Here is a 23,026-nt window from a genome sequence, read left to right as displayed (position 1 = left end):
TGTAGTCTGATTAGCCTTTGAAGTATTAATGCTTTTTATTTATGCATTCATCCAACCATTTTTTTTTTTTTTGTGAGACAGAGTTTTGCTCTTGTCGCCCAGGCTGAGTGCAATGGCAAGATCTTGGCTCACTGCAACCTCTGCCTCCCAGGTTCAGGTTGTTCTCCTGCCTCAGCCTCCCGAGTAGCTGGGACTACAGGCACATGCCACCACACCGAGCTAATTTTTGTATTTTTAGTAGAGATGGGGTTTCACCATGTTGGCCAGGCTGGTCTCGAACTCCTGACCTCAGGTGATTCACCCACCTCGGCCTCCCAAAGTGCTAGGATTACAGGCATGAGCCACCGCGCCTGGCCTCATTCAACAAATATTTATTGAGCACTGTGTACTAGTGATTAAAGCATGAACAGCACATGATCTCAACCTCCATCTAACAGGACAGGAAGGAGACTATTAAGAACACAGAGGTATGAATGGTACAATGAATGTACCTGAGGCTGAGGCAGGAGAATCACTTGAATGTACCTGAGGTACATTTAATGAGAATTAATGTCATTTAATTCTTATGTGAAAACAAAAAGCTTTCCTGTCTTAAGGACCAAGCCTTAAATCACTCTCCCTCCCCTCGGCCCTGACATTTGTAGACCTTTTGTTTACTCATCAAACTCTTGCCCTAATTCTGGGCCAATTCAGTATTTGAACTAATGATACATTATTTGAAACTGTAGCCTGCCAGTGTCATGATCATTGCACCTTTAAAAGCCTCTAATGGCCTTTATGATAATATAATAATAATAAAAATATAATATATAATATAGTAATATAATATATATTATATAATAATAATATAATGTGACTCTCCTGCCTCAGCCTCAGGTACATTCATTGTACCATTCACACCTCTGTGTTCTAATAGTCTCCTTCCTGTCCTGTTAGATGGAGGTTGGGATCATATGCTGTTCATGCTTTAATCATGATGAATATCACCTTTAGAGGTGCAATGATCACCGTCCCTGCCTCAGCCTCCCGAGTGCAGAATATTGCAGACGCTAGGTGAAACAGCCCCGCGGCACAGCTTCAGGGTTAGAAGAAGCCCACTGGAGGAGATGCTCACTGACTTATAATTCAAAATATTGTTTCTCCACAAAAATTTCTTGAAAAAAATGAGAAATTTGTCCGAAAAGGGTGAAAAATTTTCCCAGTGGAAGGGACAGCATGAGCCAAGTTTCACATGTAGAGAAAAAGAGCTCAAGGTAAGGTGGTGAGAGATCTAACTGGAAAGGGGGCAAGGACCAGGAACCAGAGATCCCGACCACTGGGGGAGTCTTGTGACTTTGTGGAGCTTCCACTTTATGGATTTTTGTGGGGGGTGGGGTTTTTTTTCGTTTTGAGATGGAGTCTTGCTCTGTCACCCAGGCTGGAGTGCAGTGGCACGATCTTGGCTCACTGCAAACTCCACCTCCTGGGTTCAAGTGATTCTCCTGCCTCAGCCTCCCAAGTAGCTGGGATTACAGGTGCATGCCACATGTCCAGCTAATTTTTGTATTTTTATTAGAGACGGGGTTTCACCATGTTGGCCAGGCTGGTCTCAAACTCCCGACCTCAAGTGATCCACCGCCTTGGCCTCCCAAAGTGCTGGAATGACAGGCGTGAGCCACGGTGCCAGCCCCACTGTTTTAATTCAAGAAGTAGCATCACCAGGTCTGCTTTAGATGGATCACTGTGGTGGTCACTGATGAAGTACGTGACTGGAGGCAGAGAAACCAATTTCGAGCACAAGGCTGAGATGATCTTTCCTGTAGTCCTCAGTTTCATGGGTATAAAACCAGACAAAGAAAAGTGTAGCGTGGATCCAGGATCTAGATTTTTGCCAAGAGCAAGAGGAAGGTACAGAGGCGAGTAGCTTTCAAGTGATCAGAACTGAGATGAGGCTGGGCAGGCAAGGGAGACAGGAGGAGCCGATGGACTGGGCAGACTGAAGGCCTCATGAATCTGCAGCCTGCGTGTGATGAAAGAGCAATTAAGAGAGTGGGGAATAAGGACAGGAGGCCTTTAGCAGTGCAATGATTATGACACTGGCAGGCTACACTTTCAAATAATGTATCATTAGTTCAAATACTGAACTGGCCTAGAACCAGGGCAAGAGTTTGATGAGTAAACAAAAGGTCTACAAATGTCAGGGCCGAGGGGAGGAAGAGTTATTTAAGGCTTGGTCCTTAAGACAGGAAAGCTTTTTGTTAACTTAAGAATTAAATGACAGTTCTGGAAGTGACAGTGTGTGTTGGGGGCCGGCAGAGGCAAAGTGGGATGCTGCCCCACACATCATAAGCCAAGTGGCCAGGTCATGGTAGAAAACGCACGCAGGATTTCAGGAGAAGCTGCGGCCTCAGGGAAGAATCAGGATTGAATTAAGGCAAAGGCTTAAGGATTCAGAGAAAAGGCCGAGCCTGTTGGGGAAACTTTGCCTGTTGGAAGATTCCAAAGGCCCTGCAGAAAACGTGGAAGGCAGGGGAGTCGTGGGAGGCTTGGTCAGGAGACACCACAGTAAGACAGTGGGGAAAAGAAAGTGTAGGGAAGCTCAGATGACCAGAGCACAAGTTCATTTAGGGGACAATCGCCAAAGAGAGGTTTTGGTGGCATTTGGGGACTGAGGGGGTGCTCAGGGTTCCTAACTGGAATTCTACTGGATAATCAGTTCTTAGTGGACTGAGGGCCAGGTAGCGTCAGAGATGTAGTAAGGGTGGCCTCTGGTGGCAGTCAGCCTGTCCTCACCCCAGCCCAAGGACCTGGTGGTAGGAAACCTCCTTTTAGGCAGGGGCAGGTCCCAGCAAATCATCATTTCTTGGTGCCTAAGCTAAGAGGCTTGTATGTTTTTCAACCTCTCTGATGAGGTTGTTTATATATTATAGGATAAAGTAATGATCCGGGTAATATCAATGTTCTATGCTGTCTAGTAAATTTCTTTTCCCAAACTAACTTTCTTTATTTTTACTATTTGGATATGATTTCTGCAGGACTTACTGGCCAGACTTGGATGCAAAAATAAGAGAAGCATTAGTTTTACGAAGCGTTAGAGTTCGACTCCTTTTAAGCTTCTGGAAGGAAACTGATCCCCTTACGTTTAACTTTATTTCATCTCTTAAAGCGATTTGCACCGAAATAGCCAACTGCAGTTTGAAAGTTGTAAGTATTATGTTGACTGTGTTATTAAATAAAAAGTGGATGCCCTCTGCATGTGTGTGAAAGCTGCAAGCATATGCCTGTGTGTAAAATTCCAGTAAGAACCAGGATGACAATCTTCAAAAAGCACGATAATTTTTTCAAAACAATCACATACAAAAAAAGGAGAGTAGAGCTCATGTTTCCTGACGCCTCCTCTGTCCAGCCCTCTTCTCACATTCTATTGCATCCTTTCCATTTTCTTTCTTTTTTTTTTTTTTTTTTTTTTCCTTAAGACAGGGTTTTGCTCTGTCACCCAGGCTGGAGTGCAGTAGCACAATCCTGGCTCACTGCAGCCTTGACTCCCAGGCTCAGCTAGTTTTGCATTTTTTGTAGAGATAGGGCTTCACCATGTTGCCCATGCTGGTCCTGAGCTCCTGGGCTCAAGCAATCTGCCCACCTTGGCCTTCCAAAGTGCTGGGACTACCAACACGAGCCACCGCGCCCGGCCCTCTCCACTTTCCTTTAACGACCCCATTCACCTCCTGTTCCTATTTGTAAGACTGTGACCAACAGAGCACTGGAGCATGCACCAGTACGCTCAGATGTACCCCGGCCCAGATGCCTCGTAGTCTGGTCCCCATGCTTGCCCCAGGTCCCTTGGGCCACATACTAATCCACCTCTGGAGACCTTGAGGGAGGTAAGACTGGGAACTAGGAATACCTGAAATGCGTTAATTCTCTAGCTCACCTTTGACTCTACTCCAGACCTCATCACCCTCTTCCTCCACTCCAGACTTGGTGCAAGCGATTCCCTCCGCCTACAACACTCTTCTTCTCCATGTTTACCCACCTCATAACCACTAATCCTTTAGGCCTCAGCTTTTCTCAACCCCCATGCGGTCACTCAACAGAATCTGGCCTGTGGCAGGCTCTTTTCTAAGTAATGAAGCTGCATTCCTTGCAGCATTTAGGGACCCAGGGTATCGAGGGCTCTGCAATTAACTTTGACACATGGTTTCCAAGATGGCCCTGACCCTGAATATCCCAAGGCCAGACAGGAGAAGGGCGAAATTGGAGGGCTGAGTGAGAGGCATTTTTGGATTGGGACTGGAGGTAGGGAACATCCCTCTAGCCTTCATTCCACTGCCTGGATAGCTTTCACATGGCCATGCCTAATGGCCAGTGAGACTTATGACCATGTTCAGAAAGTCAGCTGTGTTTCCAGGGTGACAAAGGAACAGATTTGTGAATCATCATGGTCTGAAGTTCCTGGTACACAGGATCCATTTCACTCGCCTTGCCTCATAGAGAACCCTCATTCCCACCTCCCACAAGGGAGAAAATGCAAAGTTTCATGCAGTCACTGCACAGAGTCTTCCAGTGATGTGCATTTCTGGACATCAAGCCTGAAATCGGTACATCACAGTTTGTCAATGTAAAAACTAAAACAAAACAGTAACAATTCCCCACCACACACCAAAAAATACCCAAAAGCAGGTTAAGGTTACCCCCCTCCCTGAGTACAGAAACAGGATAAGCACAAGGAAAACTGCTGTTAGAAAGGGAAGGTTCGGAGGCCCATGGCAGTCCCTGGTCCACGGCAATTATAAAACTCTTCTGGGCAGGTATTGTGAAGTCCGCATACTCCTGCTGGTTCAAACCAAGGACCCAAGGTTGTTTTAAGGCATGGACAGTTAAAGGAGTTTGGGGTCCTAGCATGAGCTGGTTGGTTTCTTGGGCAATGCAAGTTTCTCAGAAATGTAGTAGGTTCTGATGTACTTGCTTCTAGTTATTTCCATGTATCCATAGCCATGTCCAAAGTTTCTTGTTGAACATAATTCCCTAACTTGATGAATTATGCTTTCCAGTTCATAGACTTCTCTCTCTCTAGTGATAAGAGTTCATTCAAGACCATCAGACACAGGTGGGAAGATTATACCTGTTATAATTACACCAATTATTTCATCTTTTCTACAGGGCTCCATCTTAACTGGCCACTTAAAGGATTTTTCATACTTATTTTCTATCATTGAGTTCTAGGTACAATCAGCTTTTCCAACCCTGTGAAATACCAAATTTCTGGTCTATCTGTTCTCTATCATTTCCATTTATAAACTAGCCATTCCGTCCCTGAGCCTATTTATCTCCCCTAATAAGCTTTTTAAAAGCACAACTAACAGGCCAGGCACAGTGGCTCACGCGTATAATCCCAGCACTTTGGGAGGCCAAGGCAGGTGGATCACTTGAGGCCAGGAGTTCAAGACCAGTCTGGACAACATGGTGAAACCCCATCTCCAGTAAAAATACAAAACTTAGCTGGGCATGGTGGTGCACACCTGTAATCCCAGCTACTTGGGAGACTGAGGCACAAGCATTACCTGAACCTGGGAGGCAGAGGTTGCAGTGAGCCGAGATTGCGCCACTGCATTCCAGCCTGGGCGACAGAGCAAGATCTTGTCTCAAAAAAAAAAAAGGAAGGACAAATAACAACCAACACACAGTACAAACAATTCATTTCCCTGGTCCCTATAGCCAAAGCCCTATAAGCCAAAGGTTCGGTGGTACTTGGTATTCCTTCCAAATAAATGCTGGTTATGTTTTTACCAAACAGTTTGTCACTGTATAACGTGAGTTTTCATCTTTCCACCCTACAATACCAATTTACTTGCTGCCTGCTGCCCATTGAGTAAACCAATGCTACACCATTTATTAAGTTTTTGTTGTGTTGCTGTTATGAGAGCAACCACTTCACATTGCCTGAACTTAGTAAGTACTTAATACTTTTTAAATAAGTGAAGGAATGTGTTATATTCATGAATATTCATGAGTATATATAGTTATCCAGGCACTGAATTAAATGCCTTATATAAATTATGTAATATTCACAACCACACAGCCAGACATGTGGCTTATGCCTGTAATCCCAGTGCTTTGGGAGTCGAAGGCAGGAGGTTCACTTGAGGCCACAAGTTCAAGACCTGCCTGGGCAAAGTAGGGAGACCCCATCTCTACAAAAAAACTTAAGAGATAATAATATTTACAATTACCCTGTGAAACAGGTACTTTCCCTATTTTATAGACATGGGAACTGAAGTGTACATTAAATAACTTCTCTCAGGGACACTAGTGAGTAATGGGGCAAGACTCAAACCCAAGTCTTTTGAACTCCAGAACCTGAGCTCTTAAACATGTCTCCATGGCCTCTGCATGTAGAAGAGATCATTGCAGTTACAAAGTCTGTTTTCATCTTTCTTATCTATATTCAGAAACATCATATACACCGAGGTGCAGTGGCTCACACTTGTAATCCCAACACTTTGGGAGGCCAAGACTAGTGGATCACTTGATGCCAAGAGTTCAAGACCAGCCTGGACGAATGGCAAGACCCTATTTCTAAAAAAAAAAAAAAAAAAAAAGCAAAAACTAGCCAGGTGTGGTGGTGCACATCTGTAGTCCTAGGGACCCAGGACTCAGAAGGTAGAGGCAAGAGGATCACTTTAGCCTAGGAGTTCAAGGCTGCAGTGACCTATGATTGCCCCCACACTCCAGCCTGGGGACAGAGCAAGACTGTCTCAAAGCAAAAGCAAAAACAAAAACATCATATACTGCATCTGCTCAAAGATATGAGAAGCTACACATCCAAATTATATCCCTGAGGATCAAAAAAAAAGTCAGATAAAATGTTTGTAACTCATTCATGCCATTAAGATATCTTAAATTTTATTTTTCATGAAAGTATTAACAATTTAAACACATAAAAATTTAGAATTTACCATAAATTTCCAAAAATAATGCTTCTCACCTGTGTTTTCATCTTAATCTCCTGAATAGTCTGGTAACATTGATGGATAATAGAAATTCTGATCTCTACTTAACTGGTTTTTGTAAACTGAGGAAATCACGCACATATCTGTGTAGTCACAAATCAGTGTAAGTATTGGAAATAAAAACATGACTGTGATTACTACCACAGATCTGTTTCCAGGCCAGATTTCCAAATAAATGAAATAACCAGGAGTTGGATCAGGGCACCAACCTGGGTTTGGAATCAGGTGCCCAGGATCAGAGGAGAATCAGGTGCAGTCCCAGGAAGTCAGAGACACAGGAGAATGGAGTCTAATTCTGTTCAATACCTTTTCACAGACAAGAGAACTCTTGGGATTGATTCAGCTCAGAAACAGCATTTTCCAGATAATTACAGTGGCATATGGAGCTCCAGAAAAAAAGGAAGTGAGAAAAAGAAAAGGTGTCTAGTTCACCAATGGCTCACATGATGCTTGGTGGAGTTTTCAAAACATATGTGTTGAATGAGTGCATGCATGAACAAATGAAGTCAAAGAAGGGAGCTAATAAAGGCAGAGTGATAAGAAAGATTCTGCAAGCCAGTGAGGGGACAGGGCAGAACCCAGGACAGTGCCTGAGTTCAAGGTGTGGTTAGCCATTTTCTGCAGGTGTGTGCTGGGGAAGGGTGACCACGGGTGAAGAGGCTGCCCAGTGAAGTCATGCACTCTGGAGGTCAGTACACTCGCACTCAGAGGAGCCCCTGTTATTCGCGAGGTCTAGCAGGAGCAGAGAGGACAGTCTGGGGCTTTTGGTATACCATATGGTGCATTTGCTCCAATCTCCTTTTCCAAATTCTCCTCTGGCCAAGTCACAGGTCCATGTCCACCCACTGTTTCTTGACCCCCTCAGCACACCTGCCACTAGGGCACCTGCAGTTGAAACTTCTAGGGTGTGAAATGTCAACGGCTCTCATTAAAGAATTATAAAAAATTACAAGGAAAGTAGCATCCATCATTGCAACCTTTACAGTACTTAATCAGCTTCATCTTTTTGATGTTTTTGATCACAGATGGTCACTTTTTTTTTAATAAACCAAACATTAATAGTTCACATATAGCCATTTTATAAAACAGAGGCCATACACTTCTAAGCATCAACACAGCCTAGATGGGCAAGAAGCTTATGGTCCTAATGTCTAGAACACAGATGGGTGATAAACTCTTCCAAGAAAAGTGAGGATTGGAATCTTGCACAGAGCGGTCTTCAGGAGCCTGGGAGCCCTGATAAAGCACATGGCCTGGGAACTAGATAGGGAATCTCTGTCCTTAAAGGAGTGGGCACCCCCACCTCCAACCACCTCCAGCCCTGATGTGGGTTTACCTCCATGATGGGCTCATGGAAAGAGAAAAGACTGTGAAGCACAAAATTGTCCCAGTCAGCCGATTTTTTAGAGTTTGTTTTAACAAATTAATAAATCCCTTTTGAAATGTCTTTGCTGTCACCCACAGTGTATTAGGTGTTGAATAATACCAGTGAATAAAACCTGATTTCTGCTGTCATTTTCGTCTTCCAGAGAAAGCTTTTTCCCCTCTTAAGGGCCATCTTTGACTTTCTAGAGCAAATGGGTTTTTACTAAAGCCTCAAGCTGTGACTCTATCCTTGACTTAACTCAACATGTATATTTTATTCTTTTTGAAATCCATCTTGATTCTACAATAATATCTTTCCCAAAAGGAAACAGTCACACGTGTGGCCACGTGTTGTGATAGAATGTCCAAGCGAGGTGACTTCTGGCTGTTATTGGTGGTGATGCCCTCAATATTCATGTGACCTCATGAACATAAAACTGTGACTTAAGAACATTCACAGGTTATTAAGTCAGTTTGAAGAGTCCAGAAACCAATGCAGATTTTGCAGAAGACAGGAACTGAGGACACTGGGTGAACCAGTTATCACTGTCTATAACCATGGTGATATGGCCCTGAGAGCCACACAGATAACATGTTTACCTGTGTTGTGGAATAGACAGTTTTTAAGTAGTAGATTTTGATCTCTGCACTGTGGACCTCAAGGGTTTTACAAAAAATCAAAATAGAACTTTTGTGGCTAGAAGGGATCTTAGTGATCATTTAGTTTATCACCGTTCTACCACGCTAGGGGAGGGGGACGTCCAACTCTCATTATTTCCTCAAACCAAATGTGAACACTTACAGTTTTAAAACTGTAAATGACATCTCCTTTTCTAGGTATCATGCCATTTTCCTCCCTGCCTCTTCTTTCCTTTAAATACACATGATTCTATAGCTGTAAGACACTCCAAAAGGTTCCATGCAGTTCTGAAAATACTCAACATTTTCCCATATAGGGGATACCTGATATTTTCACCTTTGACTAGTGTCTTCCGGTGAGCTGAGTCATGGAGTTCCATGAGCTTAGCCACAGTTTAAGCCTCATCTGAGAATTTAGCAAATTCCACAGACCCCTAAGGCATATCCTGGCCATTCCTGCAGTCATACCCCTTCTTTTAGCTGCCCCATTCCTGGCCTTGGGTGAACTGGAATGTTGCCTTTTGAGTCAATAAAAGTTGAAATTCAGAATTCATGGTTGAAGTTGTGATTTTTTTTTTAGCTGCTTATCAAAAGAGCTCCTAGACTTAGGTGTTCAGACGGAAAACTATTTGTTCCTATGGCAAAGTCTCTTTTGACCTTTGCAAATCCCCAGTTTAATCAGCTAGTCATTGACATAATGTATGCATCATGTAAGAATACTCATTCAGTTCATTGCGGTGCTTGACAGAAAGCACCCTGAGGCATGCTTCAAATGCCAGCGCACCCTGATGAATAAGACAATGAGAATTAAACAACCTTCTGGCCCTTATCCTGCTGAAAAAAGAAAATGAATTTTGTGTTCATTTTGTAGCTTAAAAGTGTTAATTATATACCTAGTTGAGCATGCTAATTTTCTCTTGTTGCCTATTTAGATTTGAGAACAAAAATAGCTTCATCTATATGAGGTAATAAGATTTGGCTTTCATAATCCAACATGAGGTCTATTGTTGATATTTGGATAATACATTCTTTTGTGCTCTTGGACAAGACCAGAAACGTTCCTCTTATTTACCTTTTTTTTTTTCTTACAGAAATTTTTTGATCTGGAAAGAGAGAATGCTTGTGCTACAAAAGAACAAAAGAATCACACCTTTCCTAGGTTAAATCGCAACAAGTACATGGTGACAGATGGAGCAGCTTATATTGGTAGGTGTCAGGGCTGTGAGGCTCCTTGGGTGGGGGTCACCCAGGCAGTGGTAGTCCATCTGGGCTCCACGGTATCCCCCGGTGAGGAAGCAAGGCCTTGGCAACCACTGCTGGTGAATGGGGGGAAATGGAGGTGAGGAAACAGGTGGTGACGACAGGGAGCTCATCATTCAAATATCTCTTCCATGGCCTGATTTACATACTAGAAGACGTAGAAGATGCCTTTCCATAAATGTTTTACAGAAATTTTCTGGTCCATTTGCCTCATTGTACAGGCAAGGATGAGAATGGCTCATCAAAGGTGAGTCCTGGCACAGGAACGAGCATTGTCATCCCCCTGCCCACAGCACAAGCCAGCCTGACATGAATGATGGGGAGGCACAGTGGAGTGGTTCAGTGCCAAAACTCCCAATGCCCAGCCAATTATCCCATCCCTGCCATCTTCCAAATGTCCTGCTCTGTACAATTTAACTTGAGCTCTTCAAACCTCAGTTTTCTCATCTGTAAGATGAGGCTAATAATAGTAACTACTTCATTGGGTGAAGAGTAGAAGAGATAAAATGTGCAAAGTACCTGGCACATAGATAATACCCAATTAATGCTAGCTATTATTATTAAGGTAATAGAGACCCAAGTGCTGAAATCATTCTATACTGGTGTAATTAGTAATATATCAAATCTATTCTAATTTTCCATGATATGTACGGTCCATGGTAACCTCTTAACTAGTACCATCACAGGCAGTTAAAATGATCTATAAGAAGGTACATAAATCCAAAAACAGCAGTGTAGTGATTACATTGTACAGATGAAGTGGCAGTCTCAAGGCAGAAAAAAACATGTTCATGGAATATAGAAATACAAAACCTGTATCAATTTCTTTTTTTCAAATCCAGTAAGTAAAAAATATACCCTTTTAGCTTTGTAAAGCACTTGATTCCTTTCTCTTGGCAACATCACCAATAGGGAGGGCAGTTTTTATCATCTGCAGTTTATAAATGAGGAAACTTGGACCCTAAGACTTAGAAATACAGATGTTAGGGGGAAGGAGCCGGGTCTGGCATCCAGGGCCCCCAGTCATCTCACCTGCTGCCTCCCACCCCTGCAGACACTGCCACTGGCCATGTAGGGAGTCACTAACTCCCAGGCTCAGTGTGAACATATTCTTTTTCCATTTTCAATATCACATTAGAAGAGAGTATTGGAATATTTTAAAGATGTATATCTGGCTGGGCGCAGTGGCTCACGCGGTAATCCCAGCCACTTTGGGAGGCCGAGGCAGGTGCATCACCTGAGGTCAGGAGTTCAAGGCCAGCTTGGCCAACATGGTGAAAACCCATCCTTACTAAAAAATACCAAAAAAATTAGTAGCTGGACATGGTGGTGGGTGTCTGTAATCCCAGCTACTTGGGAGGATGAGGCAGGGAGAATTGCTTGAATCTGGAAGGCGGAGGTTGCAGTGAGCTGAGATCCCGCCACTGCACTCCAGCCTGGGTGACAGAGTGGGACTCCTTCTCAAAAATAAAAATAAAAAACTAAACAGGCAGAAAAAATGTCCCTGTTTGACAGCTTTGAAGAGAGCAGTGGTTCTCCCAGCACATAGATTGAGATCTGAGAATGGACAGACTGCCTCCTCAAGTGGGTTCCTGACCCCCAAGTAGCCTAACTGGGAGGCACCCCCCAGTAGCCTAACTGGGAGGCACCCCCCAGTAGGGGTAGACTGACACCTCACACGGCGAGGTACTCCTCTGAGACAAAACTTCCAGAGGAACGATCAGGCAGCAACATTTGCTGTTCACCAATATCTGCTGTTCTACAGCGTCCACTGCTGATACCCAGGCAAACAGGGTCTGCAGTGGACCTCCGGCAAACTCCAACAGACCTGCAGCTAAGGGTCCTGACTGGTAGAAGGAAAACTAACAGAAAGGACATCAACACCAAAACCGCATCTGTACGTCACCATCATCGAAGACCAAAGGTAGATAAAACCACAAAGATGGGGAGAAAACAGAGCAGAAAAACGGAAAATCCTAAAAATCAGAGCGCCTCTCGTCCTCCAAAGGAACGCAGCTCCTCACCAGCAATGGAACAAAGCTGGATGGAGAATGACTTTGACGAGTTGAGAGAAGAAGCCTTCAGACGATCAAACTACTCCAAGCTAAAGGAGGAAGTTCGAACCCAGGGCAAAGAAGTTAAAAACCTTGAAAAAAGATTAGACGAATGGCTAACTACAATAACCAATGCAGAGAAGTCCTTAAAGGACCTGATGGAGCTGAAAACCACGGCACAAGAACTACATGACGAATGCACAAGCCTCAATAGCCAGTTCGATCAACTGGAAGAAAGGGTATCAGTGATGGAAGATCAGATGAAGGAAATGAAGCGAGAGGAGAAGTTTAGAGAAAAAAGAATAAAAAGAAACGAACAAAGCCTCCAAGAATTATGGGACCATGTGAAAAGACCAAATCTATGTCTGATTGGTGTACCTGAAAGTGACAGGGAGTATGGAACCAAGTTGGAAAACACTCTGCAGGATATTATCCAGGAGAACTTCCCCAATCTAGCAAGGCAGGCCAACATTCAAATTCAGGAAATACAGAGAACGCCACAAAGATACTCCTCGAGAAGAACAACTCCAAGACACATAACTGTCAGATTCACCAAAGTTGAAATGAAGGAAAAAATGTTGAGGGCAGCCAGAGAGAAAGGTTGGGTTACCCACAAAGGGAAGCCCATCAGACTAACAGCTGATCTCTCGGCAGAAACTCTACAAGTCAGAAGAGATTGGGGGCCAATATTCAACATTCTTAAAGAAAAGAATTTCCAACCCAGAATTTCATATCCAGCCAAACTAAGCTTCATAAGTGAAGGAGAAATAAAATACTTTACAGACAAGCAAATGCTGAGAGATTGTGTCACCACCAGGCCTGCCCTAAAAGAGCTCCTGAAGGAAGCACTAAACATGGAAAGGAACAACCAGTACCAGCCCTGCAAAAACATGTCAAATTGTAAAGACCATCGAGGCTAGGAAGAAACTGCATCAACTAACGAGCAAAATAACCAGCTAACATCATAATGACAGGATCAGATTCACACATAACAATATTAACCTTAAATGTAAATGGGCTAAATGCTCCAATTAAAAGACACAGACTGGCAAATTGGATAGAGTCAAGACCCATCACTGTGCTGTATTCAGGAAACCCATCTCACATGCAGAGACACGCATAGACTCAAAATAAAGGGATGGAGGAAGATCTATCAAGCAAATGGAAAACAAAAAAAGGTAGGGATTGCAATCCTAGTCTCTGATAAAACAGAATTTAAACCAACAAAGATCAAAAGAGACAAAGAAGGCCATTACATAATGGTAAAGGGATCAACTCAACAAGAAGAGCTAACTATCCTAAATGTATATGCACCCAATACAGGAGCACCCAGATTCATAAAGCAAGGCCTTAGAGACCTACAAAGAGACTTAGACTCCCACACAATAATAATGGGAGACTTTAACACCCCACTGTCAACATTAGATCAACGAGACAGAAAGTTAACAAAAATATCCAGGAATTGAACTCAGCTCTGCACCAAGTGGACCTAATAGACATCTACAGAACTCTCCACCCCAAATCAACAGAATATACGTTCTTTTCAGCACCACACACCTATTCCAAAATTGACCACATAGTTGGAAGTAAAGCACTCCTCAGCAAATGTAAAACAACAGAAATTGTAACAAACTGTCTCTCAGACCACAGTGCAATCAAACTAGAACTCAGGATTAAGAAACTCACTCAAAACCGCTCAACTACAGGGAAACCGAACAACCTGCTCCTGAATGACTACTGGGTACATAACGAAATGAAGGCAGAAATAAAGATGTTCTTTGAAACCAACGAGAACAAAGATACAACATACCAGAATCTCGGACACATTCAAAGCAGTGTGGAGAGGGAAATTTATAGTACTAAATGCCCACAAGAGAAAGCAGGAAAGATCTAAAATAGACACCCTAACATCACAATTAAAAGAACTAGAGAAGCAAGAGCAAACACATTCAAAAGCTAGCAGAAGGCAAGAAATAACTAAGATCCGAGCAGAACTGAAGGAGATAGAGACAAAAAAAAAACCCTTCAAAAAATCAGTGAATCCAGGAGCTAGTTTTTGGAAAAGATCAACAAAATTGATAGACCACTAGCAAGACTAATAAAGAAGAAAAGAGAGAAGAATCAAATAGACGCAATAAAAAATGATAAAGGGGATATCACCACCAACCCCACAGAAATACGAACTACCATCAGAGAATACTATAAACACCTCTATGCAAATAATTAGAAAATGTGGAAGAAATGGATAAAATCCTCGACACATACACACACTCTCCCAAGACTAAACCAGGAAGAAGTTGAATCCCTGAATAGACCAATAAAAGGCTCTGAAATTAAGGCAATAATTAATAGCTTACCAATCAAAAAAAGTCCAGGACCAGACAGATTCACAGCCAAATTCTACCAGAGGTACAAGGAGGAGCTGCTACCATTCCTTCTGAAACTATTCCAATCAATAGAAAAAGAGGGAATCCTCCCTAACTCATTTTATGAGGCCAGCATCATCCTGATACCAAAGCCTGGCAGAGACACAACCAAAAAAGAGAATTTCAGACCAGTATCCTTGATGAACACTGATGCAAAAATCCTCAATAAAATACTGGCAAACCGAATCCAGCAGCACATCAAAAAGCCTATCCACCATGATCAAGTGGGCTTCATCCCTGGGATGCAAGGCTGGTTCAACATATGCAAATCAATAAATGTAATCCAGCATATAAACAGAACCAACAACAAAAACCACATGATTATCTCAATAGATGCAGAAAAGGCCTTTGACAAAATTCAACAGCCCTTCATGCTAAAAATTCTCAATAAATTAGGTATTGATGGGACATATCTCAAAATAATAAGAGCTATTTATGACAAACTCACAGCCAATATCATACTGAATGGGCAAAAACTGGAAGCATTCCCTTTGAAAACTGGCACAAGACAAGGATGCCCTCTCTCACCACTCCTATTCACATAGTGTTGGAACTTCTGGCCAGGAAATCAGGCAGGAGAAAAAAATAAAGGGTATTCAATTAGGAAAAGAAATCAAATTGTCCCTGTTTGCAGATGACATGATTGTATGTCTAGAAAACCCCATTGTCTCAGCCCAAAATCTCCTTAAGCTGATAAGCAACTTCAGCAAAGTCTCAGGATACAAAATCAATGTACAAAAATCACAAGCATTCTTATACACCAATAACAAACAAACCGAGAGCCAAATCATGAGTGAACTCCCATTCACAATTGCTTCAAAGAGAATAAAATACCTAGGAATCCAACTTACAAGGGATGGTGAAGGACCTCTTCAAGGAGAACTACAAACCACTGCTCAATGAAATAAAAGAGGATACAAACAAATGGAAGAACATTCCATGCTCATGGGTAGGAATAATCAATATCATGAAAATGGCCATACTGCCCAAGGCAATTTATAGATTCAATGCCATCCCCATCAAGCTACCAATGACTTTCTTCACAGAATTGGAAAAAACTACTTTAAAGTTCATATGGAACCAAAAAAGAGCCCACATTGCCAAGTCAATCCTAAGCCAAAAGAATAAAGCTGGAGGCATCACGCTACCTGACTTCAAACTATACTACAAGGCTACGGTAACCAAAACAGCATGGTTCTGGTACCAAAACAGAGATATAGACCAATGGAACAGAACAGAGCCCTCAGAAATGATGCTGCATATCTACAACTATCTGACCTTTGACAAACCTGACAAAAACAAGAAATTTGGAAAGGATTCCCTATTTAATAAATGGTGCTGGGAAAACGGCTAGCCATATGTAGAAAGCTGAAACTGGATCCCTTCCTTACACCTTATACAAAAATTAATTCAAGACAGATTAAAGATTTAAATGTTGGACTTAAAACCATAAAAACCCTAGAAGAAAACCTAGGCAACACCATTCAGGACATAGGCATGGGCAAGGACTTCATGTCTAAAACACCAAAAGCAATGGCAACAAAAGCCAAAATTGACAAATGGGATCTAATTAAACTAAAGAGCTTCTGCACAGCAAAAGAAACTACCATCAGAGTGAACAGGCAACCTACAGAATGGGAGAAAATTTTTGCAATCTACTCATCTGACAAAGGGCTAAATCCAGAATCTACAAAGAACTCAAACAAATTTACGAGAAAAAAACAACCCCATCAAAAAGTGAGCAAAGGATATGAACAGACACTTCTCAAAAGAAGACATTTATGCAGCCAAAAGACACATGAAAAAATGTTCATCATCACTGGCCATCAGAGAAATGCAAATCAAAACCACAGTGAGATACCATCTCACCTCAGTTAGAATGGCCATCATTAAAAACTCAGGAAACAACAGGTGCTGGAGAGGATGTGGAGAAATAGGAACACTTTTACACTGTTGGTGGGACTCTAAACTAGTTCAACCATTGTGGAAGTCAGTGTGGCAATTCCTCAGGGATCTAGAACTAGAAATACCATTTGACCCAGCCATCCTATTACTGGGTATATACCCAAAGGATTATAAATCATGCTGCTAAAAAGACACATGCACACGTATGTTTATTGCAGCACTATTCACAATAGCAAAGACTTGGAACCAACCCAAATGTCCAACAATGATAGACTGGATTAAGAAAATGTGGCACATATACACCATGGAATTCTATGCAGCCATAAAAAATGATGAGTTCATGTCCTTTGCAGGGACATGGATGAAGCTGGAAACCATCATTCTCAGCAAACTATCACAAGGACAGAAAACCAAACACTGCATGTTCTCACTCGTAGGTGGGAATGAGAACACATGGACACAGGAAGGGGAACATCACACACCAGGGGCTGTTGTGGGGAGGGGGTGGGGGGAGGCATGGCATTAGGAGGTATACCTAATGTTAAATGACGAGTTAATGGGTGCAGCACACCAACATGGCACATGTATACATATGTAACAAACCTGCACGTTGTGCACATGTACCCTAAAACTTAAAGTATAATTAAAAAAAATAAAAAATAGAAGTCCAGACAGTAAATATTTTCAGTTTAGACTTAAAATGAACAAACAAAAAAACTAAATAGGCCGGGTATGGTGGCTCACCCTTGTAATCCCAGCACTTTGGGAGGTCGAGGCCGGTGGATCACCTGAGGCCAGGAGTTCAAGACCAGCCTGGGCAACATGGTGAAACCCCGTCTCTACTAAAAATAGAAAAATTAGCTGGGTGCGGTGGCACATGCCTGTAATCCCAGCTACTAGGGAGGCTGAGGCAGGGGAATCGCTTGAGCCCGGGAGGCAGAGGTTGCAGTGAACCAAGATTGCGCCACTGCACTCCAGCCTGGGCAGCAGAGCAAGACTCCATCTCAAGAGGGAAAGAAAGAAAAAGAGAGAGGGAGAGATCGATCGATCGATCCTTCTGGCCTTCTGGTGGTGCTGGAATATGAGAATATTGGCTGGGCGCGGTGGCTCACACCTGTAATCCCAGCACTTTGGGAGCCCAAGGTGGGTGGATCACGAGGTCAGGAGATCGAGACCATCTTGGCTAACACGGTGAAACCCCATCTCTACTAAAAATACAAAAAATTAGCTGGGTGTGGTGGCGGGCGCCTGTAGTCCCAGCTACTCGGGAGGCTGAGGTAGGAGAATGGTGTGAACTCAGGAGGCAGAGCTTGCCGTGAGCCAAGATGGTGCCACTGCACTCCAGCCTGGGTGACAGGGTGAGATTCCTCTGTCTCAAAAAAAAAAAAAAAAGAGAGAGAGAGAGAATATTATTTCATTCCTGTTGTCACTCTCCGTGACCTAAAACATGATTATTTTGATTTTTCTCATGTGCACCAACTTATGGAGAGTAATATGAAATCAGCTGCAAGTGATTAAAAACAACCCCAAAATCATTTAATAAAAAATGAGAACTTTTGGCTTAATCATCAGGGAACCCAGGGATGGTTCAGGTTTTAGGCGTGACAGGATTGAGGGACTCAAATCTGGATATTTTACGTGTGGAGTTTACTTAAAGTAAGATGTTGTGCATCCATTCAGCAGTGACTTGTACCTGTATCTAAATGTTCTTTTGTGGGAATTTTTTTAAAAAAGGAGGTGAGGGCTTAAAAATTAAAATTAAAAAAAATAAATACCTGAAACCAGGAATTTTTTAAAAATGTACTTTTGATGAATTAAGTGTTTTAGACCAGGCGTGGTGGCTCACACCTGTAATCCCAGCAATTTGAGAGTCTGAGGCGGGTGGATCACCTGAGGTCAGGAGTTGGAGACCAGCCTGGCCAACATGGTGAAACCTTGTCTGTACTAAAAATACAAAATTAGCTGGATATCGTGGCACACGCCTGTCCTCCCAGCTACTCAGGAGGCTGAGACAGGAGAATCGCTTGAACCCGAGAGACAGAGGCTGCAGTGAGCCAAGATCCCACCACTGCACTCCAGCCTGGGGAAGACAGAGCAAGACTCCATCTCTAAATAAATAAATCGGCTGGACGTGGTGGCTCACACCTGTAATTCTGGCGCTTTGGGAGGCTGAGGTGGGTGGATCACGAAGTCAGGAGATAGAGACCATCCTGGTAACATGGTGAAACCCCATCTCTACTAAAAATACAAAATATTAGCCAGGCGTGGTGGTGGGCACCTGTAGTCTCAGCTACTCAGAAGGCTGAGGCAGGAGGATCGCTTGAACCTGGGAGGCAGAGGTTGCAGTGAGCCGAGATTGTGCCACTGCACTCCAGCCTAGGCAACAGGGCGAGACTCTGTTCTCAATAAAATAAAATATTAAAAAATGATAAATACATATTTTAGAGTGAGACAAACCTATATTTAAATTCCAGCACTGAGACTTACAAGCTGAAAAATGGTAGAAAGTCACATAATCTCTGTAAGCCTCTATTTTCTAACTGTAAAGTGGGGATAATAGCACCCACCCTTCAGTGGTGCTATGAGGCTTAAACAAGATAGTGTATGAAGGGCTCCTAACACTGTCTCCGATCTATCCGTAGCTTTAGGAAATATCGATTCCTGGCTCTCTCCTTTCTTCTTCCCTCTGTGATACATTTTTAAATGAGTGAATTTTACACATAATATTTTAGCAAAATGTTAATTCCCTAGACTGAAGCATAGTTCTAGTATAAAAATAGTCAACCCTAGAAGAAAAAAAATCCATCAATAATTTAAATAATTATCAGCATGTTCCGATCTCCTAAGTCATCACTGAGATACTTGCTGAGAACGCAGAGTTGAGAAAAATCCACAGTGCACCTTGCACGGAATCACTGCTCCATTCAGTTTTCACAAGACTTACAGAAGAATCCCCAAACAGTGTCATCTCTCTAATTTTGAAATCTCCAGGGTACATTTGAGTCAAGCTCTGCAAACTTGTCTAGAAGATGGTTTGAAGGATTGGAGGGCTGACAAGGGGGTAGCGGGTGGATGGAAGGCACTCAAAAGCCCCCCGAAGGCCCACGCACCTTCCCAGCGAGCTCTCTTGCAACCTCATCATCATGTGCCTCTGGGGGACACTACAGTTCTGGCAACTGGGGCCTCAGCATGCATTTTTGGAAGCTGCAGTGGCAGTCTCAAAAGAAAAGCTGGATGAAATTGCATCCCAATTAAAAAAAAAACTGAAGCGTATATGTGATTTTGAAGTCAAGCCAGATGGTCAGGAAGTGAAAGGTAGAAGAGCATGATCACAAAGGTGCAGGAATTCCTCTATCGGCCTGTGAAAGCTTCCCAGAGCCATGATTCCTGAGATGAGCCTAATTAAAGCTTTTGAGCATCGGTAAAGATGCCGGATCTTGGCTCAACCCATTGAATTTGAAAGAAAAAAAAAAGCTGTATTTCATAGAACAAGCCTTCAAAATCTTGTCACCTCTCTCCCTCATTTCCCTCCCCACCCCACGCTGCCCCCAAAGCATATTTCCATGTATATTTCCTTCAGAGAGAGTGGTCCGCACATGCACGGAGCAGAATTCTCAACGTGGCTGTGATACTCCTGACCTCAGGGGGTTGACATTGTAGTCCAGGGTGAAGCACACAATTCTTAGCACAAAGGATGCCTTTAGGATCAGAGGCAACATGGAGTACAAGTAAAGGGTGGACCCTGGGGTCAGACCTGGCTTTGAACCTCAGCTCTGATATTTTTCTATTCCTGCTTTGGACAAATTAGTTAACCCTTCTGTGCCTTGATTTCCTCATCAATACGATGGAGTTCTTATTACCACCTCAGAGGACGGCAGTGAAGATTGAAGAAATAATGTAATGAGATGATATATTCACTGCCCTTGTTACAGTGCCCGGCAATAGCTGTGGAGATGAGATTTTAGTGTCATATCCAAGAGCCCTTAAAAGGCATGCAAGACCACAGCAGCCTTTTGCTTACGGAATGAATAGAAGATACTGCCTGGCAAGGGACACCTGAGCAACGCTCAACTCACGGGAGCTACTAACCCCCGTTTAGAGATCCAGTCCTGTATTTACCTGGCACTGAGCATTTGCACAGAACTGCAGCCTCTGCGCATAGTCACGTGTCTAAGAGCACACGATCAGGAACGCCACATTGGCCACGGGGGTCTCTGTGCAGAGACACCAACACAGTATTATGTACCACTTGGAGGACAGTTCACTAATTGATATCAGAAAAAATTTCATCTAAAGCTATGTCTATCATGAAGCCACTGATAGTACCATTGTGCTGTTTATCGAGGAGGCAGATGATGGGTTGGGATGAGGGGAGAAGGATAAAGCAAAAGGGCGCAGGTCCCTCTCTCTGCTGCTATTTGGTTTAGGGATTTGGTGTTCTTAGGCTCTGAGGAATAAACTTGAGGAGTAAAACGAGAGACAAGAAACCACCTTCTGATGTTCCCCGGGGTGCCAAATGGAAAAGGGACTCGGTATGTTTGAGGGCTCCAGAATACAGAGCAGAGACCAAAATACAAAAGCTACAAAGGAACAGATACTGGCTGTCTCCATAGGTCTGCTGTCTTCCAGCAGCTTCTCCCACAGATGACTGCAGGCTCTTGGGCCAGGGGTGCCCAGGGAGACGATGATCTCAGCGTCTTAGTGATTTCTGCAGCGAAACCTGAGTTGCTGCAGAGGGAATGGAAGGCCAATGTCGCCACCTAAAGCCTGTCAGTTCCCTTATGGAATCAGCTGTTACCCAAAGAAGAGAACAAAACTGGGAGCTTAGATCAGACCTGGCCTGGTGGTAATTTCGAAGATAATTTTGTCCACCTTGACATGGCTAAATATTTTTTAATGAGAATAATTCCTGGTTTATCATACAGTCTGGCAGACCTGGGTGCACCACTGATTAGCCATGTTATTAGGCAAATTTATTCACCCCTTTGAGCCTCCTACTCCTCAGCTGTAAAGTGGAAGTAAGTCCCATCAACCATATAAATAATGTATATAAATACCAAGTAGAAGCTGGTTCTGGTGGTTGCACCTGTACTCACAGCTACTTAGGAGGCTGAGGTGGGAGGATCACTTGAGCTCAAGAATTCAAGGCTACAGTGAGCTATGATCAGGTCCCTGCACTCTAGCCTGGGCAACAGAGAGAGATCCTGCCTCTGAAAATAAATAAATCAGGCCCAGCGCAGTGGCTCACGCTTGTAATCCCAGCACTTTAGGAGGCCAAGATGGGTGGATCACTTGAGGTCAGGAGTTCGAGACCAGCCTGGCCAATATGGTGAAACCCCGTCTCTACTAAAAATACAAAAAATTAGTGGGGCATTGTGGTGGGCTCCTGTAATCTCAGTTAGGAGGCTGAGGCAGAGAATTGCTTGAACCTGGGAGGCAGAGGTTGCAGTGAGCCAAGATTGTACCACCACACTCCAGCCTGGGCAACCGAGCAAGATTGTCTCAAAAAAAAAAAAAAAAGAAAAAGAATAAAGCTACTCAGCTATGGAGTAGGGCATCCCCAGAAAGCAAGTGGAGGGGTGTGGTGTGTTTTTCTTATATAGGAGCCTTGTCTATGTAAAAGCTAAGCTAAGCTGTGTCTACGTGTGAGTGAGCTGACAGCATGACAAAATTTACTATTCTATCAATTTAAAAAAACGTTCTCGTGTGTAATGACATTCTAGTGTGTAAGTACATCGAAGCATAACTGTAGCTATCCTGAAAGCACATACTGTTATGGGTATTGGGACATTTGGACTTTCCACTGCTGTAGGACTGTATCCTTTGGGGTATCTTTAGGCTGTTTTCTCAACTGTAAACATCTATGACCATGGTTGTGACTGGCAAGGAACATGGAGCTGAATTGAAAATGGCATTACTCTAGCTCTCCGAGGCTACTGCTTCCCCCACACCTTGAAGATGGACTACGTAGGAGTGGCATACACATGATTAGTCTCTTCTAGGGCAGATCCCAGGCTAACTCCTTTGTATGAGCTGAATAGTGTCTCTCCAAAATTCATAACCCCCAGTACCTCAGAATGTAACTCTATTGAGAGACAGGATCTTTAGAGAAATCGTCAAGTTAAAATGAGATTAGTGTGGCCCCAATCTAATATGACCGACGTCCTTGTAAAAAGGGGAAATTTGGACAGAGACATGCATAGAGGGAAGACAATATGAAGAGACATAGAAAATGTCACAGCGACGTTGGGCACAGTGGCTCACGCCTGTAATCCCAGCATGTTGGGAGGCTGAGGTGGGAGGACTGCTTGAACCCAGGAGTTCAAGACCAGCCTGAGCAAGACCCCGTCTCTATTTAAAAATTAAAAAAGGAACCAAAAAAATAAAT

The 23,026-nt window shown here is 43.2% G+C and overlaps 1 protein-coding gene across 14 annotated transcripts in view; it reads left to right on the top strand.

The window, feature by feature from the left end:
• The window catches only part of PLD5 (phospholipase D family member 5), a 438,248-nt gene that overhangs the window by 407,304 nt on the left and 7,918 nt on the right, over positions 1-23,026 (top strand). For all 14 annotated transcript variants that reach the window (XM_055233749.1, XM_055233751.2, XM_055233752.2 and 11 more), the window contains 2 exons: positions 3,015-3,183; positions 10,085-10,199. In XM_055233749.1, the coding sequence (XP_055089724.1) occupies positions 3,015-3,183; positions 10,085-10,199 (284 nt within the window). The remainder of the gene's footprint in view (positions 1-3,014; positions 3,184-10,084; positions 10,200-23,026) is intronic.

Source organism: Symphalangus syndactylus, chromosome 19 (assembly GCF_028878055.3).
Source record: "Symphalangus syndactylus isolate Jambi chromosome 19, NHGRI_mSymSyn1-v2.1_pri, whole genome shotgun sequence".
Lineage (NCBI taxonomy): Eukaryota > Metazoa > Chordata > Mammalia > Primates > Hylobatidae > Symphalangus > Symphalangus syndactylus.
Note: the sequence above shows the minus strand (reverse complement) of the source record. Positions and strands in the feature narration are given on the sequence as shown.